Source organism: Gambusia affinis, linkage group LG04, assembly GCF_019740435.1.
Source record: "Gambusia affinis linkage group LG04, SWU_Gaff_1.0, whole genome shotgun sequence".
In the NCBI taxonomy this organism is placed as follows: Eukaryota; Metazoa; Chordata; class Actinopteri; order Cyprinodontiformes; family Poeciliidae; genus Gambusia; species Gambusia affinis.
Genome location: NC_057871.1, coordinates 26,173,534 through 26,191,287, shown reverse-complemented (window position 1 = coordinate 26,191,287; position 17,754 = coordinate 26,173,534). Strand labels below are relative to the sequence as shown.

Here is a 17,754-nt window from a genome sequence, read left to right as displayed (position 1 = left end):
AATCCGACTCAGACTGGTGGGAGGTCCGGCGCTGCCGACTGCATGACTTCTTCAGCTGAGTGGCCTTTCTGCCTCCGTGACTCGGAGCTCCGTCTGCACAAGGGCCCCGTGTCCTCACTTCCTCAAACAGAAGGACGTCAGAAGAACCTTCTCTCTGAGTCTGTGACGAACGGACGGCTGGTTGGTGATGGTTTGGTGGAGTGGTTGAGGGTGAACAGGTAAATGCTAGCATGTTTTATACAATAATCCCTCACAAATCCCCACTTGGCTCATGACCAGAAATGTCATGTCCCACACAACTGGCTCTGGCAAGTGACCAACTGTGGACAAATTCTGGGGACAGCAGCAAGAGTGTTTCTTTTTTTTACTTTTAATTTTATGTGGACTGAATTGAATAGAGAGGGAAAGTTTATTAAAGTGTTAGATTTTATTATTTTCTGCCACCACAAATAAATGTGGGGATAGCCCCTTAACCACCACACTGTTCATAAAATGTTTTTTCCCCCCTTGTCTTTAATAGATTAACTCTCATTCCCTCTGTGTTTCCTAAACACTCATTTTACCAAATCTGCTCCAGCCTCCTCCTAAAATCTGCCTGTGATTTTTATGTCTCTTGGTCTCTCTTCCAACGGGAGAGCAGATGGAAAAAGCTGACTCAGTTATGACTTCTGGCTCGAGTTGTCCTGCGGTCCTTTCTGCATGGTTGTTGTGTGTTCTTGTTTCGGGTACTCCTGGTACCACACTCCAAAAAAACGTTTGCGTTAGGGGCAGAATTGGTCTCTCCAAATTGCCTTTGGGTACCAATGTGTGTGTCAGGGTGTGTGTGTGTGTGTCCAATGGACGTCTATGCTCCGTTGGACTCGTGACCCGTCCAGGATATACCTGCCTATGGCTAAGCAGCTGCTGGAGAAACCGTGGAAGGAGGAGAGAGGTTGGACCAGGGGTGTCCAAAGTGTGGTCCGGGGACCATTTGTGGCTCTTGAAATGATTTTGGTCTGCCCCAAGTCACAAGTTAAGAACAGTACAAATTTGATGATGATGATGATGATGATGATGATGATGAATACTTTATTAATCCCTGAGGGGAAATTCAAGGTCCCAGCAGCTTAAGACGTTACACACAACATACACTACAGTTCACACAATATATTACAAAAACACTAGATTACTAAATTAACACAATTACCAGATCAACATGACTAAGAGCTAAAAATACTAAAAACACTAAAATCCTAAGTGCTGAATTTAAATTGAAGACAGTTGCCAGAATGGAGGAGTGCACAACAGACACATACAGAACGGCTGATTGTGATGAAGAGACGGTTTGGAGTTTGGAAATTGTCTGTTTTTCTTTTAACAAGGCCTCAGTCTGAAGCCTGGTTTATGTTTTGGATCATTGAGGACTTGTATATTTAGTTTTTTATTTATATTATTATCATTATTGATTTATTTAACTGTTAAAACAGGAACAAGAAAATAATCTTGCATGTGGAAACAGAATCTTGGTTTTGCCATCTGCAGTGAAGGACCTGGGTTTTTACAGATATTATTCATTCATTTAATGATTTTTGTGGCTTCCCACAACTTTAAACTGGCCAGTTTTGGCCGCAGAGGCAAAAAGTCTGGATGCCACCGGTGTCGACAATGGACGCATGCTATGAGGATGGATAGGTGTACACTTTCTACTCAACAAATATATATTGATGCATATTCTTGCTTCTTTTACTTTTTTTATAATAAATTCCATATTTTATTCAGAAATTCAGATTAAGTTAAATGACATTTTTATACTATTTTATTCTTTAAAGAAATTAGCTAAAGAGAATAATGTGACGACTTAAAAGCGATTACCAATCGCTTTTGCCTTAAACGGACAGTATTGTGTGTTTTCCAGCCCCGTAGTTTCATTTTATAGCACAATCAAGTAACTATCTACCCTTCAGTTATTATAAAAATGCTACATATATCAGCTATAACTTAAAAGACGTTTGCTTTTGTAATTTATCGCCTTAAAATTGGACCTGTGTCTCTTTAAGAAACTCCTGCTCTTTCTGAAACTCCGCTTTCAGGAAGTCATCACAACATTTTTCTCTATTAACCCTTTCACAGCGTTTTTACCAACGTTTCTCTGAGAAGCTGACACAAAGAGCTCCGCTGATAGGCAGTTTCACCAGGTGTTTGCTAATTGCTGCTGACTAGTCTGAAGGGGCTGAGTGTGGGGGGTGGTGCACTGTGACACTGAAGCTCGGAAACTGCAGCTCAGAGGAGGCGCTTTGACACTGAGGGCGGAGCAAAGGCCAACCCAGGCGATTTGCTGAGCTGAATGGTTGCCACGGGAGATTAGATTATTTATCAAACGTGCATCAAAGAACTGAGGCAACACTTCAAGTACCTTTTAGAGAAAAAACTGTCGTGATAAAGACTAAAACAGGGACCACAAATGTGTAAAAAAAAAAGTCTTAACATAATCCATCTTTCATTTCAGCTGCAAAAATTTGAATAAATCTTACATTTAGTCATTAGTTATTATATTCCACAAAATTACCAGTGACATTCTCACAATGTCAGGGCCTGTAGAGGAGAAACAGACCAGAATGTTGACCTTAAGGAAATGTCTTCCTGTTGAAATAATTCATGGATTTGTTAGTGATCTAACTGATAACAGCAAATGCTTGTATTCTGTCTCTTCCTGCTCTGCTATTATTATTTCTTGTAGTATATTTTAACCATGCAAGTGTGTTGTCCTTAATTTTATTAAACATAATTAGATGGTTAAAACGATCAACATCTCTTCTGGTAAACAGAACCTGGGGCTCATTTTCACAGCTACTTAATAACTTTTTTTTTTTCAAGACAGAATATTTTCTTGAAAACTAAATGCTTTCTGCTCACTTTCTTCTTGATGCCCGAGTCTTGCTGACCCCAAACAACTTTGGTAGAGAAAAAAAAAGAAAAGAAACGGACTGGGGAGCAACGCAGTTCAAAGAAGAGGAAGTGGAAGTGACAGGGTCACGGCGCCAGCGATGCCATTCAAGATCCGAGTCGGTTCTGACCCATTTACCCCTCCATCTTTCCGGTTCTTTGTCTCTCCTTCTCTCCCTCTGTCTCTTTGTATGTGTGTATTTTTACGCTGAGGCCTCTCATGGAGGTTCGGAGACAGCGGTGGACTTTTTTTGTTGTTGTTTTTGCTCATATGAAGGGTGTTCGTCTGTGTTGGACTAACTGAACTTTTAATTGGAGGGGGGAGAAGTTTGGTCCAACTCAAGCTCATATTCATCAAATTTCTCTTTTCTTCTGAATCCGATATGATCTCCTCACTTCCGTTCTTGGCCAGCAGTTTCCGTCTGTTCCTTTTGCGTCTACTTTTATTAAAACTTGGACAACACTCAAAGCGAATTGCTCCGATTGCCTAAGTGAGAGTGCGTGAGGTCAGGGAGGATGTGCTAACAAGAAGCAGACAAAAGGGGAAATAAATGTGCGTGTGCGTGTGTGTGTGCGTGTGTGTGTGGATGCTGGAGAGCTTGAGGGTGGGTTTTATAGAACATTAGATCAGGAAAAAAAAAAAAGAAGCCCAAAATCTTTTATATTTTCCCCACACCCTGACCACAGAACCACTTCTGATTTTTTTGTTCACTCACTCTCAGTTTAAACACAATGTCGGCGGGAGTTTGTTTAATTGAATAACACGTTGCAGTTCTTTTTCATTTCTTCTCTCTAAATGAGCTGGGATTTATTTTGATTTCGTTTGGATCCCGACATCCTTTATGATTCCGTGTCTCTTTCTTTGTTCAGATCAGCCTCGTTTCTGTTTCACATTTTCTCAGTCCGTAGTTCGTATTCTCTTTATTTCTTATTATTATTATTTATTTTCTTGTGCCAGTTTATCTCTCTAGCTCTTCTCACACCTGCAGTCAGTTAGCCAATCAGCCCATGTCCATTGTTCCGCAGTCGCTCTCCCAATACTTAAATACTTTAACACTCCTCTCACTCTTTGCTGATTCCTCTCGTTAAATGCTGTTATTTTCTCCGTTTCTTCCCCCGTGTTCCCTGCTGGCTTTTTTCTTGGATTTATGGTTTTTGTTCTGCTCTGGCTCCCTGTGTTTTTTGTAAACTTATCCATCATTTTTCCATTAAACAACCTTTGTTTACGTCTCTACCTTTCTGCATTTGGGCTCATGATCAAAACACACATCAGATTTTACGGGTTTGTCATTAACCCAGTGTGTGAACGGATCCTAAGTATGATCGAGCAAGATCAAAGTCTGATCTAGTAAACTCAGGATAGTGTCCCATTACAATTACAAAAGGTCGTTCATTGAACAGTTTGGTTTGATGTCCCACTCATTTGACGGTCTCATCTCTTCAGGGGGAAACATTTGTTATATATAGATATTCATAAGTCTGAATTTCGCTGCACGTTTCTGATCTCTGGTTTTTAAGCTTTTACTTGTTCATAGTCTTTCTGTCTGTATTTTTTATTTTTTATAGGGGCTTTTAACGATTTAAGCAGAGCACTGGAAATATTTTATGCGACTTTATCAAATGTTCATAGTTTGACAAATTGTGTTCAGCCTTCCTGTTATCTACAAAAAAGTGTCGCTCTCTCACAGCCTGATTGAACTGCAGACCAAAGAGTTTTATCGTTAGCAGAATCTGTTAGAAATAGTTCATTCACTGACCCAATTTCTTTCTTTTTGGACTGTGTGATCACACATATGCTGAAGACCATCCAGTTCCATTTGATTTTCTAAACATCACACATGTAAACTTTTTGGTTCTTTACCAAAAGTCTCTGCAACCTTGGCTGTGTGATGGATCATGGGAGCAGCGAATCTGAGCACAGTTATTATGTCCAGCATGAACAATCATCAATGCCCTTCATTTCACAGCAAGTCAACATCCGACATGGCCGCTAATTTGCTTGACACAGACTCCTGCTTCCTCTCCCTCACGCTCTGAAGGCTCGTGCATCTGTGGTTTTTCCAAACCTGTTTCTGATTGTGTGATTTGGACTCTCGAGAAAACTTGTGTTGAAATGGTTTATTAGGTCATGAATCTAATAAATATTAAACATTAGTCATAAATATCACTGCAGTACATCAACTTCACCGAGCTGTTGGTTTTGTTTGATTGTGGTGGTTTGTCCCATTTCAAAAAAAAAAAAGAAAAAAGGGTCATATAGATTTTATGTTATGTATGACGATGTTTGATGTAAATATTGCTTATCTCAGCTAAATGATAGAGTTCCTCTGTATTTTTGTCTCTTTCTATCTTCATTAACATTTTTTGGAGGGGGTGCTTAAATATCCACGGTTCTCAGTCCCGTCTGATTCTGTATTTTATTAGTTTATTGTTATTTCATTATTATTGTATTAACATATGTTATTACGTTACCTGGCCCAGAAAGACCCATAAATGTTGAAATCTAATTTAAAAAGGCTTTGTGGCCAAGATGAGAGCAGCTAAAGACATAAAATACAAAGTTAATCCAATGTCACAAACATCTGGGCAAAGATTAACAAAAAAAAGCAATGATTTGCTGAAGTGATTATCAAATTAATCACGAATATAAACTGTTAATTCACAATGATAGGACGGACGGAAGGAAAGAAGGGAGGAAGGAAAGAAGGAAGGAGAGAAGCTGCATGGATAAATGGGTGAAACGTCTAGATATAAAGTCTGAAAATTCAAACATCTTTCCAAATCCTTTCATTTTCCCTATTCGCCCATTGACACTCTAACTGTTTTCCAAACTGGGACCAGTGGGGAGACTCTACATTTGGACCAAACTGCGCAGCTGCAGAAACTTGAAGAATTCCTCATTTTTTGACGCGGCTACCGTTACGCAAAGCGCGCTCACGCGTCCAGTACCTCGAGGGCGCGCAGCGTTATATTCTGTGACTGAAGCGTCTCGTGTTCATTCACCCACAGCCGCGCGTGCAGCTCGCTGCCATCTCCTGTCGCGGGCTGCGCTGCGGATTTCCGGACATATTCACCAACTGTTTCAGTTTGGCTGCTGAAGGTTGAGTCGATTTAAGCAGAAGAGGTTCCACATGTTCGTGGTTCCGTCGACACGCTGAAGGAACCAAACGCTGCAGGTGGAATAAAGTGTGTGAATTTGGACCGGATCCCGCTGTGAAGAGCACTGGATTTCTGGATGTGTGTGTAAAAAAATAATAACATATATATATGATTTGATCAACTTTATTTGTTCACCTGTGAATCTGAAGCAAAGAACTTGCTGGAGATCATCTGCCTCCGTTTTATTTGAGTTTTCCCATTAAGGTCTTTTTCTGCTAGTGGGTCTTTATCTCTCTTGGAAAAGTTGTGATTTTGTCACTTAAAGTGACTTATATCAGAAGCACCATTCCGCACTCTTCATTTAGTTTCTCTCATGGTCTAAAACCTGACTTGAATGTTGAGCTGGAGTCACCTCGTCTAAGGTTTTGGAGGCAGCTTTTCCTTCCAAGGGATGGTTGAAAGCTGTGAGGATCAGGGAGCAGCAGCCCGGCTCCTGCACCGGAGTTTCGCCCCGTCGTGCTCATGCAGCGGACTTGAGCGGAGATGAAAGCCGCGGTATTCCACCTCCTGACCGGCTACTTTTGCCTATTACGCACCGCTGCCGAGGTGAGCCTTGAAAATAACAACGCGCCGATTTACCTTCAGATTTGAGACGCCGTACGTTGTCATAGTTTCACGTTACAGTTCAATTAGGCGCGTGTAGGATTATCACAGATTGTGCTTTTGTTGCTTTGCAAAAGACCCAACCAGAGTCTGCTTCAGGGCTCTTTTTAGGATGCGTGATGTCTACGCGATTGATATTTTTTGCACCACTTCGCACTTACATATTTCATTCTGAATTAATGTGGTAATTGTGTGTCTGCACAGGAGTCTCCTCTCCCTCAGGAGCTGCTGGAGCGGCTGTCCCGCAGCGAGATCCGCAGCATCAGCGACCTCCAGCGGCTGCTAGAAATGGACACCGTAGGTAAAGCACTTTTTTTAAATATAGCATCTCGCACTCCTCCAAATCACCAGTTGTCCTTATAAATTTATTATTAAGGACTAATTCAGCGGAAGATATGGTTTAAATTACTCTAGTTACAAATAAATTACAGGTTTTTCGAGGTAACGAAAACACAATGGAAACGTAGCTTTTTTTTTTTTTTTTTTAGCTAGTCCTCCGTCTGATACTGACCGGTTGTACGTTGACTAATGAACACAACATGTGAGTTTAAACCAATTGAGTTACATTTTTAATTAAAAATATGAGATGAGGTAACTCATGTACCACCACAAAACAGCAGATTAAAGAAATAACACTTAAAATATTTTCCAAACCATTGAATTTTGACATGGGCTCTTTCACAGTGGGGGGGGCAATAAACAATGGGTGCCCAAGCAACAAGCAACAACCTATTTGTCTATCAATGTTGCCTTAAAACATGAGATTTCTAATGTTTTTATTCTCACTCAGTCAATGGGGAGTTGGCCGATGGCAACATTCATGCAAGAACTGGTTTGAAAGGAATTTTCAATAACACAATTTCATTTTGCATTTAGAAAGTAGAAATAAAGTGAAAAAGTAGAAATAAATACAGTTTCTAAGCTTGTAAACAATGTAATAAGATTATAGATAAATAGGAATAAATTCTTTATCTCTGACTTCCCTTTAGGGGTCCCTCAAGGCTCTGGTCTTGGGTGGGTCTCAGTTACCAGAAATGGCATAATATTTCAAAGCAAAAATGCTTGCTGTAATATAATTATTTTGTGAATCAGGGAAAAAACACAATTATTTCTACTGCTGTTTTAATATTGAAGCATAGTTATTGTTACTCCAGAGGCCAATAATGTTTCTTTTTATGAAGTCCAATTACTTATTGGTTATGTTAATGTTATTGATTCAAAAGTTAAATTAACTCATATTAATTCACAATTCTTCAAAGAGTTATAGTAGATGGTTATGGGTAGGGGCAGGAAAGATATCCTGTAGCAGTCTGTTTCACAACAAATTTGAAGGAGCTTCTGACTAAAGGAACTCTGTTTTTTTCTAAAGAGAATTTTCTTGATTTTATGTAAAATCCTTTTTCTGCATCTCATTATTTATTCAATATTTTGATATACAAACTTTTAAAAAACAATTTTTATTTTGTCCTTCTTGTCTTTACAGAGTTACATTGGGAGTTTGGGATGCAGATTTTAGCTGGTTAATTTACGCAAAAAAACCATCCTATTTTACCTCATCAAGAGGTGTTTGAAATGTAGGAATGTAATGACTCAGTATTTTAGTAATTTTTGAAGTGCTAACTTTTTGGAGCCTTAGTTTATCTCGAAATTCTGCTGAGAGTCAGACAAAGTATTCTAGGGGTACAGGAAACATATTTGATTCTTGTCTTTAAAAATGTAAGTAAACGACATTGATGGAAACCCTTGGAAAAACCCGTCTGGTTTTTTGGCTAGTTATAAAACGTTAGCCACCAGGAGCTAGTGTGTGCCGTTCTTTGCCCTGCCTTGACCTCTGTTTGCTCCTTGAAAGACTTAAGTATTATTTTCATGTGGTTCATGGCAGAATATGAAGATAGTGAATCATCTCATTACTGGGATGCCTTTCCAGATACTGCTGGAAGCCAAACCTTCTCTGTTTTTTTAATAAAACCAGTTTAAATCATCTTTGTTCCTTTTCCACTTGTTAGCTAAAGGTTTGACCTGGAAGTGGAAACAGTGAACACAAAACCACATTTGGATGAATTAGTGAAGAAAAACAAAAGCACACGCACACAAAAAAAATCCCTGACTTCTGCAGCATTTAAAAATTTCCTGCAACTTAAATCGTTTCGTTTCTCGTGAGACGTTTACTGCTTTTCTTTTTTTCTTGTCTTTCGGTAAAGATCGGTGCCACCATTAATCCTGGCATCATTGAGATGCAAATTCAGAGTGTGACAGCTCCCCAGGCTCAGTGGGGGTCAAGTGGCTCACTTCATTATACTGTTGTCATGCTGCCCATTATTAGTTTGAGAGGAGGGCTCGCTGCAAGGCTGCTGTGTTGCTATGTATAATTCATGCTGGAATTCCAGTGTGTCAGGCCACAAGAGGAGCGAGACGGAGAGAGGGAGACGGTCAGGGGCGGACTCTGTCGGGTCAGCCAGCACGCTGTGTGAATATCTGCACAAACAAAAAATATGTGCGCCGTCACAGAAACAAGTTAGTTAGAGTCATTACCACAAGGAGGTCTGAGCTGCAAATTCTTGGTCGGGGTGAGCTGTAAAAACAGCTTTTTTGGATGTTCTGTATGTGGAAATTATGAGTCGTTTGCAAATTTGTATAATATGATCTTTCTGAACACGGTTTTGTTTGTATAGAATCATATTTCTCCAACAGATGTGATTGTTTTTGATGGAATCTCTAATGTTTTAAGGGATAAAGTAACGTAACGTAACGTAGCGTAACGTATGTCCCGCAAAGTTCAGTTGTCAGACCGGTCATCTTCACAATTTTTGTTATTGATTTGTTAGATGTCTGTAAATGTGTGCAGGTGACACACACATTTATCATTTGTCTCTGAGTCTCATCAACAGCTGGATTCCCACTATGGAGGCTTAGATGTAGACCTGGTACTTCAGTGATAAAATGAGCAAAAAAAGAAAGAAAAAAAAGTTTCAATGCAGCAAATGTTGGATTTTTTTAAAAGGAAGTAAAATGATGAACAAAATAGGAAGCAAAACTAGTTACAAACACTTCAAAAAAACTGGAAATACTGACATAACTGGGGTTTAGTTCATATTTAAAAGCAAAGAGTAAATAAATATTGAAGATCCAGGCAATTAGTTGATTCCATACGTTTGAAGACTGTATCTCATTCTGTACCTGAGAATCAGTTGAATTTTCAAATTTAATTCATAGATTCAACGCAGGAAAATGTCAGGCTCTCAAATGGTACGGCAGTATTCCAGTCTGCAAGGGAAGGATCCATGAATTAATTTTTCTTCAATCTCATCATGAAGAGATGGAGACAGTTCTGAACTTTATTCACTGGAGGTAAATGGAACAACCTCAGCAGAAACCATGAAACCAAACCTGGCCTTTCCAAGTTTCTTGGGATTAAAGGACAACAACTTTGGTTTGGCATAACTTAAATAGATCGGTACTTCAGCAGGTGAATAGTCTTTTATCCCTTAACAAAAAGCTATAACTGGGTTTCATCATCGATACAATGAAAATAATTGCTTGTTTTCTGATCATATTGCTCCCCAACGGATCTTGTGTGCGGGAAAAAAAACAACCCCTGGGAACTAAAGCAGAACCCTGAGGGACACCAACATGTGTTATATGCTCCGTCTGTCTACTTTTTAATTCGTCTTCCAAGAATGATGTCGACCAGCTTTATACATTTTTGTAACACCAATTCACAACAAATTTAGATTTCAAAGCACGCTAGAAGAAAAAGAAGCATTTTTAATTTCTTATTATACAAAAATAGACAATTAATCAAAATCATACCAATACAATCCAGTCAAACAGATTGAAATCAGTGTCTCGCAGTCCAACATGGTCCTAAATGTGTCAAATGTATCATTTAGTCGCTGTCACATGCAAAAGAACACAAGTTTCAAACTGTACCCAAAAGCCTTGAACTCATCGTGTACTATATTGTTTCTGATGGCCAAAAAAGGATCAATATTTCAGTTCACGACAGCTAACCGTCTGTGCTTAAAAAAACAAAAACAAACAAGAGGTTTGCTGTGCTTTAAACTCCTACTGTCTCAAACCCTGACTCAGCGAAACTTTTCCTCAGCTGACGACCTCTGGGTGACCCCAAGCAGCTCCCGTTGGCTTTCAAACTCAATTTAAGAAGTTCTTCACACGCTCACAAACAGGTTTGTTTTTCTCAGATGAAATTCACATGGAGAAGACCCAGTGACCTGTTGACATGTACAAACACCATAACTGAGTTAGAATAACCGCGTTAGACTCTGATCAAGAGGACGTTCCTCTGAGTGAGAAGTTAAATTCATCCTGCTTTGTTTTTCACATTCCTGTTCATCATTCATCAAATGTATCTTAAGAGGTTCTGAGAAAACAACAAAAAAACGACAGAATTCAAGGTAGAGATTTATTTTTTTTATTTGTCCTTTGATGATTTTCTTTGAAGAATATAAGCCCAATATATTTAATTACGAATGTATACATCCTTAAAGGTTCAGTATTATTTAAAATTGACTTTTTTCATCAAGTTATAATGTTATTCACTCATTGAAAACATACCTGGACTGTTGCTATGATTCTTTTGTGAATGCTCAAGAAACCTTTTAATTTCCCATGACAACCATTCAGCTGCGCAAAATGGCTGGGTGGACCTAGCTCCGGCTTCGAGGCATAGCTCCTCCCCCAGCTGCGGTTTCCAAGCTTCTGAGCTTTCGCCTCACAGAGCAGTCCTCACTCCGCTCCTTCAGACTATCCAGCAGCAATTAGCAAACACCTGGGTGGATCTATCGTTGCCTTTGAGGCACAGCACCGAGGAGGAGGGATGTTGTAACTTCCTGAGGGCGGAGCTTCAGAAAGACCTGGAATTTCTTAAAGAGACGGAGGCCTCAATTTCAAGACTTTAAATTTTGAAGTCAAATTTCCTTTAAATTATATTTGATATATTGAATTTTTAGCAATGTAATATGGGTATGTGGCTGGAAAACTCAAAATACTTCTCCTTTAAAAATTCAATTTGAAACACGTTTAGACTGGAGAAAATCTTAAGTTTCTCAAAGGTCATCAAAATGATGTGATGAGTGTGAGAAGTTGCGTTTCACCATGCTCCCAGCAGTACAATGTGTCCTATTTTGTCTCCGTCCAGAGAACGAGGTGATCGAGGAGACCAAACACAGCCACCACAAGGACTTCTCTCACCTCTCCCCGACTCACAATAAACCAGACTTACACACAAGACAAAGGAGAAGCACCGGTGAGGACGCTGAGTTGCAAAATAATTCTGTTTCAAATAAATTTTTAGTTGTTTGCACAGCAAATGTAGCAAGATTATGCAGTCTAGCCCTTCAACAGCAGCTTGCTGAAAGCGTTTGAGGTCCTTTCCCTCCCCCCCCCTGCAGTGGTGGAGGAAGCCGTGCCGGCTGTGTGCAAAGTGCGCACGACAATTTATGAAATCCCGAGGAGTCAGGTGGATCCCACTTCGGCCAACTTCATCATCTGGCCTCCCTGCGTGGAAGTGAAGCGCTGCACCGGCTGCTGCAACACGAACAACATGAGGTGCCAGGCGGCACACAAACAACTCCGTACTGTCAAGGTAAAATGCGAAATCCCACCTCACTGTGTCCATTACTCTGTCAGTTCTGCTCTGATTCAGTTCTTTATGAACATTCAGTTGTTTTGGGTACCAGATAACAATAAAATAAAAATAAAAAACAGTTATGCAATTAATAGCACTTATTGAATGCATCTAAAAATAAAAAAATAGTGCGAGATTGTGATTCTAATAGATTTTTCCAAAATTTAATATTTGTGTTTAAACAGCCACCACAAGGACTTCCACAAGGACTTCTCTCACCTCAAGTGATTCTTGAATTTCAGTGATTCCAGAATCACTGGAATTATCTCCCCCTTTTTTTGTAAAGATTAAAGATGGCTACACTTAAGCTGCAGAGTACATAATTCAAAGTAATTGAAGTCTGTGTCGTCTTTGCTTTCTAACACCATCTTCCACTAACACAACATGGCTTTCTCATGACACCAGCAAACTGAAACTGTAGCTGAATAAGCTTTCATGTTCTTTGTAAACACTGATCACTTCTTGACTGATATGTACAAAAGGATTCTGTTATTTGTCCATGAGTGGGACACACTCAATACTTACACACACACACACACACACACACACACACACACACACACACACACGCAGACATCCACCCACGCACCCACACGCCCTCAAGACTTATACGCACAAAACAAATAAAAACATAAAGACACAGCAGGCCTTTATACTTTAGATAAACACAGAATCTGGCAAAAGTAACTCCTACCACCAGCTGAACCACTGTGGGCGTGTGTGTGCGTGTGTGTGTGTGTGTGTGCGTTTGTTTCTAATACCTTGTGAGGACCAATGTCCTGATACATACTACGTTGTAGGGACCCATTGCTCCTTGTGAGGACCAAAGCCTGGTCCCCACAGGGGACACGCTGTTTTTGGGTGAGGGGTTACATTTCAGGTCTGAGGTGTGAATTAAGTTTTGGTCAGGGTTAGGTATGTAATGGTTAGGGTTATAGTAATGGTAAGGTTTAGGCTGTAGAAATGAATGGAAGTCAATGGAAAGTCCCCACAAAGATAGCCACGCAAACGCGTGTGTGTTCATGTGTGTGTGATTATGAGTGTGTCTGCTGATGCTTGAGATTCAGCCAGTGAGTTTGTTTATGAAAATGTTAGCTTTCAGAACAGAGGCGTCTGAAATGTGCTACACAAATAAACTTGATTGATTGATTGATTGGTTGAACATTAATGGGAATTAAATCCATGTTTCTGATCTTTACCAACTGACTGAAGTTGATTTAAGGAGAATTTTTTTGAAATATTTGTTATAAAAAAAAAGAAAGCTGGAAGGGGCTTCTGAGTGCTTGAGAGTTGCCAGAGACAAAGAAGAGAAGGAGAATTTTATTTTCGAAGCTTTGGAAACCCAATCTCAGATGAAAGGAGTCGTTCTTTGTCTGCTCACAGAGGAAATCAAAAATAAAGTCGCTCGTATGTGCCGAGGTTCAGCATTCAGAGGGTAAACGGTCACAACTGCATCCCTGCTCCATATGGCAGCACTCAGAAGAAAAACAGCATTGGTGTTGCTTTATAAATTTATTTCAAGTCTGATGAGAATCAACAAGTCTTTTCTGATTAACCATTTTTGTTTTAGCAGTGATCTATTGTCAGATACGTTTTTTGAAATTTAACCTCCATTAGAGCTTTAATCAAATCCATTTATTTTATTTAACAAGTGTAAAAAAAAAAGTGATATACAGATAAAAACACAAAACAGATTAAAAACAAAAAGCTTGAGATAAGTGGTGTAAAATGTGGTGGCAGGCACTTAAACATGGTGTAAAATGCACCATGTTTAAGTGCCTGCCAGCATTTTTTCTGCCTGAGGCAGAAAGCCGTGCAGCCTTTGAAGCTGCTGCACTGTTTGCCTTATAGCATTTTTCTATAAAGTTCACAGTGAGGGTGTGAAGAGTTCCTGACAATGTTCAGACAATTCTGATAAGATGCAGTGTTTCTAACTGCATGTCACTCTAACGTATAAAAGAGCAGCTACTCGCACAAAGTTAGCATCCTGCTAAATGAAAACCATTCAACAACTCTACCTACAGCAGAGACTCTCAAACTTGTAACAAAGGATAGTTTTACTACAAAAAAACCCTGTATTGTTATTTTTCTTACTGGGTTCTCTTGGTCAATCTGTATGACATTTAGCAACATCGTGGCTGAAAGCCAGAAATGTTCCAACTCCAGACATAAACTGTGCTACTGAAGATAAACTACATAAGTGCTAAACAAGCATCAGCCTGCCACTGTAAACTTTCAACTGCAATTATTTTTTTTCTCCATTCCCAGCAAAGATTTTCTTTTCTATATCTAAACCTGGAGGGCGTAGATGTGTGGGGTTCTAAATCCGTCCTTGATTTCATCTTTGTTACCATACATGAATATTAAAAAATAAAAAAATTAACTGCAAAAGAGCAAGAAAACCACATTATTAACCTCTAATCTGCTGTGGAGATTTGAAATTAGCCAACGCTATAAGTCTGATAATGTTCTGTTTTTGTTGATGGTGAAGACTTTCCCGCATAAAAATAAAAAATAATCAAAATAGAAGGAAGGAAAGAAAATTTGATTTTTTTCCAGATTATGTCTCCTGCAATAGTGACAGTTTTGACAAATATGTAAAAAAAAAATTATAAAAGTTACATTCTGCACCTTGAAGCGAAGTGATCAGGGTAACTTTGCTCATTCTGTTTTTACGTGACCCCAAAAGAGTGAATTGCTATAAATCACCAAAGCATCGACACAAACACACGCAGTGTAAAAACGGATCCACCGCAGGCCGCAGCTCAGACTCAACTGATGAAGCAACTTTGCGTTTTACAGTCTTATGATGAACGAATGAGGTAGTTTACTTTTACAGGTTTTCAACTTTGCCTCTGAATCCTGCAGCTTCACACTTTGTCATATCCAGGCTCACGGTTAAAAATAATAATAATAAAAATCCCTGAGAATAAACTTTTTTATTTTCTTTTTAAGGCCAGCCTCTGCAGAACAGCAGAGCCTACCTTTCAGCGGCGTCTCACTCTTGTTTCTCACCTCGGCTAACCCCGCTCTGTCCCTCCTCCAAGCCTCGGCGGCTTGGCTGTTTGTGAATTTGTTCAGACTTGAAGCGGAGACGCTGTTCCAATCAGACCTAAAGCTCCAACCAATTTGGGAAGCACTCGCGCTTTATGTAACTGCTTTAGGACTAGATTACTGCGCACACACGAAGAGCAGCTCCTGCAGCACTAAGTGTGTGTGTCTGTGTGTTGACACTGAAATCAAGCCTCTTGTCCTTATGAATGCAATTCATTCATCCAAACAAGAGGAGCCACACCCATCTGTTTACATAGTGCTGGAGGTGTTACATAAGATCAGGAAGTTAAGGAGGAGCCTCAAGCTGATGTGTTTTTAGTTTAAGTTGAAGTAATTATATTTTGATACGGAAAAAAGTGTTCACATGCAAATGAATCGACTTTAAATGATGCAGTCCAGATATTCCGTGCTGCACCTGTTATAGTTTCCTTTTGTTGGTGTAAAACAATCTGTTCATAATACCGATGGCCACAGGTATCACATTTGGACAAGTTTCCTCAAACTTGCTGAATTTCTCCATAAATTTGGAAGTTTATGCGAGTTTATGTTTTATTGAACATTGAGCGCAGGGCTTTTCATGAACATTTAAATACTCTATATTTAAAGTGGCGGTATTATGTGTTTTCCAGGCACATATGACTTCAAATAAATTTTACTTCCTGATTTAATGTCTTGAAATTGGGCCTCTGTGTCTTTAAACACTGCTTTTTCTAAAATTATATCACAACATGGCTCTTCTATCAACCCTTTAACAAAGTTTTTGCCAGCATTTTCCTGAGAAATAGCTCCTATAATGAGCTCAGCAGATGTGCTGTTTCACCAAGAGGTTGCTAATTGCTGTTGGCTAGTCTGAAGGAGCCGAGTGAAATTATGTTGTTTTTATTGGCTTAAAAAAGTTTTCTTCACCTGCTTCTTTGTCGCCTGCATTTTAATCAATCTGAAATGTGCTTTTTGCATAGCAAATTTCAGAAACAAAGCAGTTCAAAGTGCTTTATATCATAAAATCATGAACATATTATACTGTCACCAATTTTGGAAGCCAGGAACAGACGTAGCATTTTGTTAAGTGCTCCCTTTACAGTCATCACTGTTGGGTTTTTAGTCTTGACTTAGAGGAAATCAGTGTTTCCGCTGTTTTGCAGTTGTCTGGATGTTTGTTACAGATCTGAGCAGCATAGAAACTGAATGTTGCTTCTCTGTGTTTGGTTTCAGGTGGCGAAGGTGGAGTACGTGCGGCGGCGGCCCAAACTGAGGGAGGTGGAGGTGACACTGGAGGACCACTTAGAGTGCAGATGCAACAACAAGTGGCACATCACCCAAAACCAGGACAGAGATAATGGTGAGCAAACCATTGAATGCTACCTGTTGCTAATGGCTCAAACTAATTTACCAGCACTTCTCCTGAAATGTACTGCTGAATTAAAACTGAAACACATCAAAAACATTCCCCACCTTTACATAATAGCCATTTTTAAATCACATATTGGTTTGTATTGTTTTACTTTAACTAAGCACATTTAAGCACATTTATTTTCGTTTTTTCAGTTTGCACAATTTTATGGTTAATGAAAATGTAATTCTTCTACTTCTTCATGAGTTTGTCCATCCTCATATTCATAAAGTCTATTCTCTAATCAGGTATCAGGTGAACAGAGACAGGCAGATGCTGCGGTGGATGACTTCCTCTGACTTCGTCACCGCCCGCTGCAGAAGGGACGCATTTTTCTCGATCTTGTGTGGGATTCATGCGACTCATTTGGAAACCTGAAGTGTACACTTAAGAGTTTGCTGCAAAATAGCACATTCTGAAAATCTCCCCAGCTCAGAGACGCACCTCAGATGGACAGAACATTTCTCAACTCAGAGGACGAATGTTTGGATGTGTGATACGTTTCATCATTACATCAACGAACCAGTAGCTCTGCTTCTTCACCTGAACAGTAACAGCTCAGCACTAAAGATCGCCATCTGGTTGAAATATTTTCTTTTTTTTCAAACAGTGACTGGCTTGAGGTTTTCTACTCCAACGTTTGTTCTTCCTCTGGTAAAACATTCATGTATATACCCTGATTTTTATAATCATGTTTTTTTAATGCTGTGTTTTTTTTTCTACTTCTGGTACTTTTTATTCATCAAAAATGGAAGCAGGATTTTACTGAATAAATAAAAATATTTATATAAAATACAAGTTGTTGTTGTTATATAAAACCAGATTAATAGGGCTTGTTTTTAAAGCACATGCATGAAAATGTTGAGAAAATTGCATTAAAAAAATAAATATATATATATATATATATATATATATATATATATATATATATATATATATATATATATATATATATATATATATATATTCTGGACCCCGT

At 39.1% G+C, this 17,754-nt stretch overlaps 1 protein-coding gene across 1 annotated transcript; it reads left to right on the top strand.

Moving 5' to 3' along the window:
* Nucleotides 1-5,919: 5,919 nt before the first annotated feature.
* On the top strand, nt 5,920-17,402 carry LOC122830142 (platelet-derived growth factor subunit A-like). Its single transcript, XM_044115255.1, has 6 exons — nt 5,920-6,627; nt 6,889-6,985; nt 11,843-11,950; nt 12,096-12,289; nt 16,598-16,724; nt 17,024-17,402. The coding sequence occupies exons 1-6, from the start codon at nt 6,565-6,567 to the stop codon at nt 17,032-17,034; spliced, it is 600 nt and encodes a 199-aa protein (XP_043971190.1). The 5' UTR covers nt 5,920-6,564; the 3' UTR covers nt 17,035-17,402.
* Nucleotides 17,403-17,754: the final 352 nt, after the last annotated feature.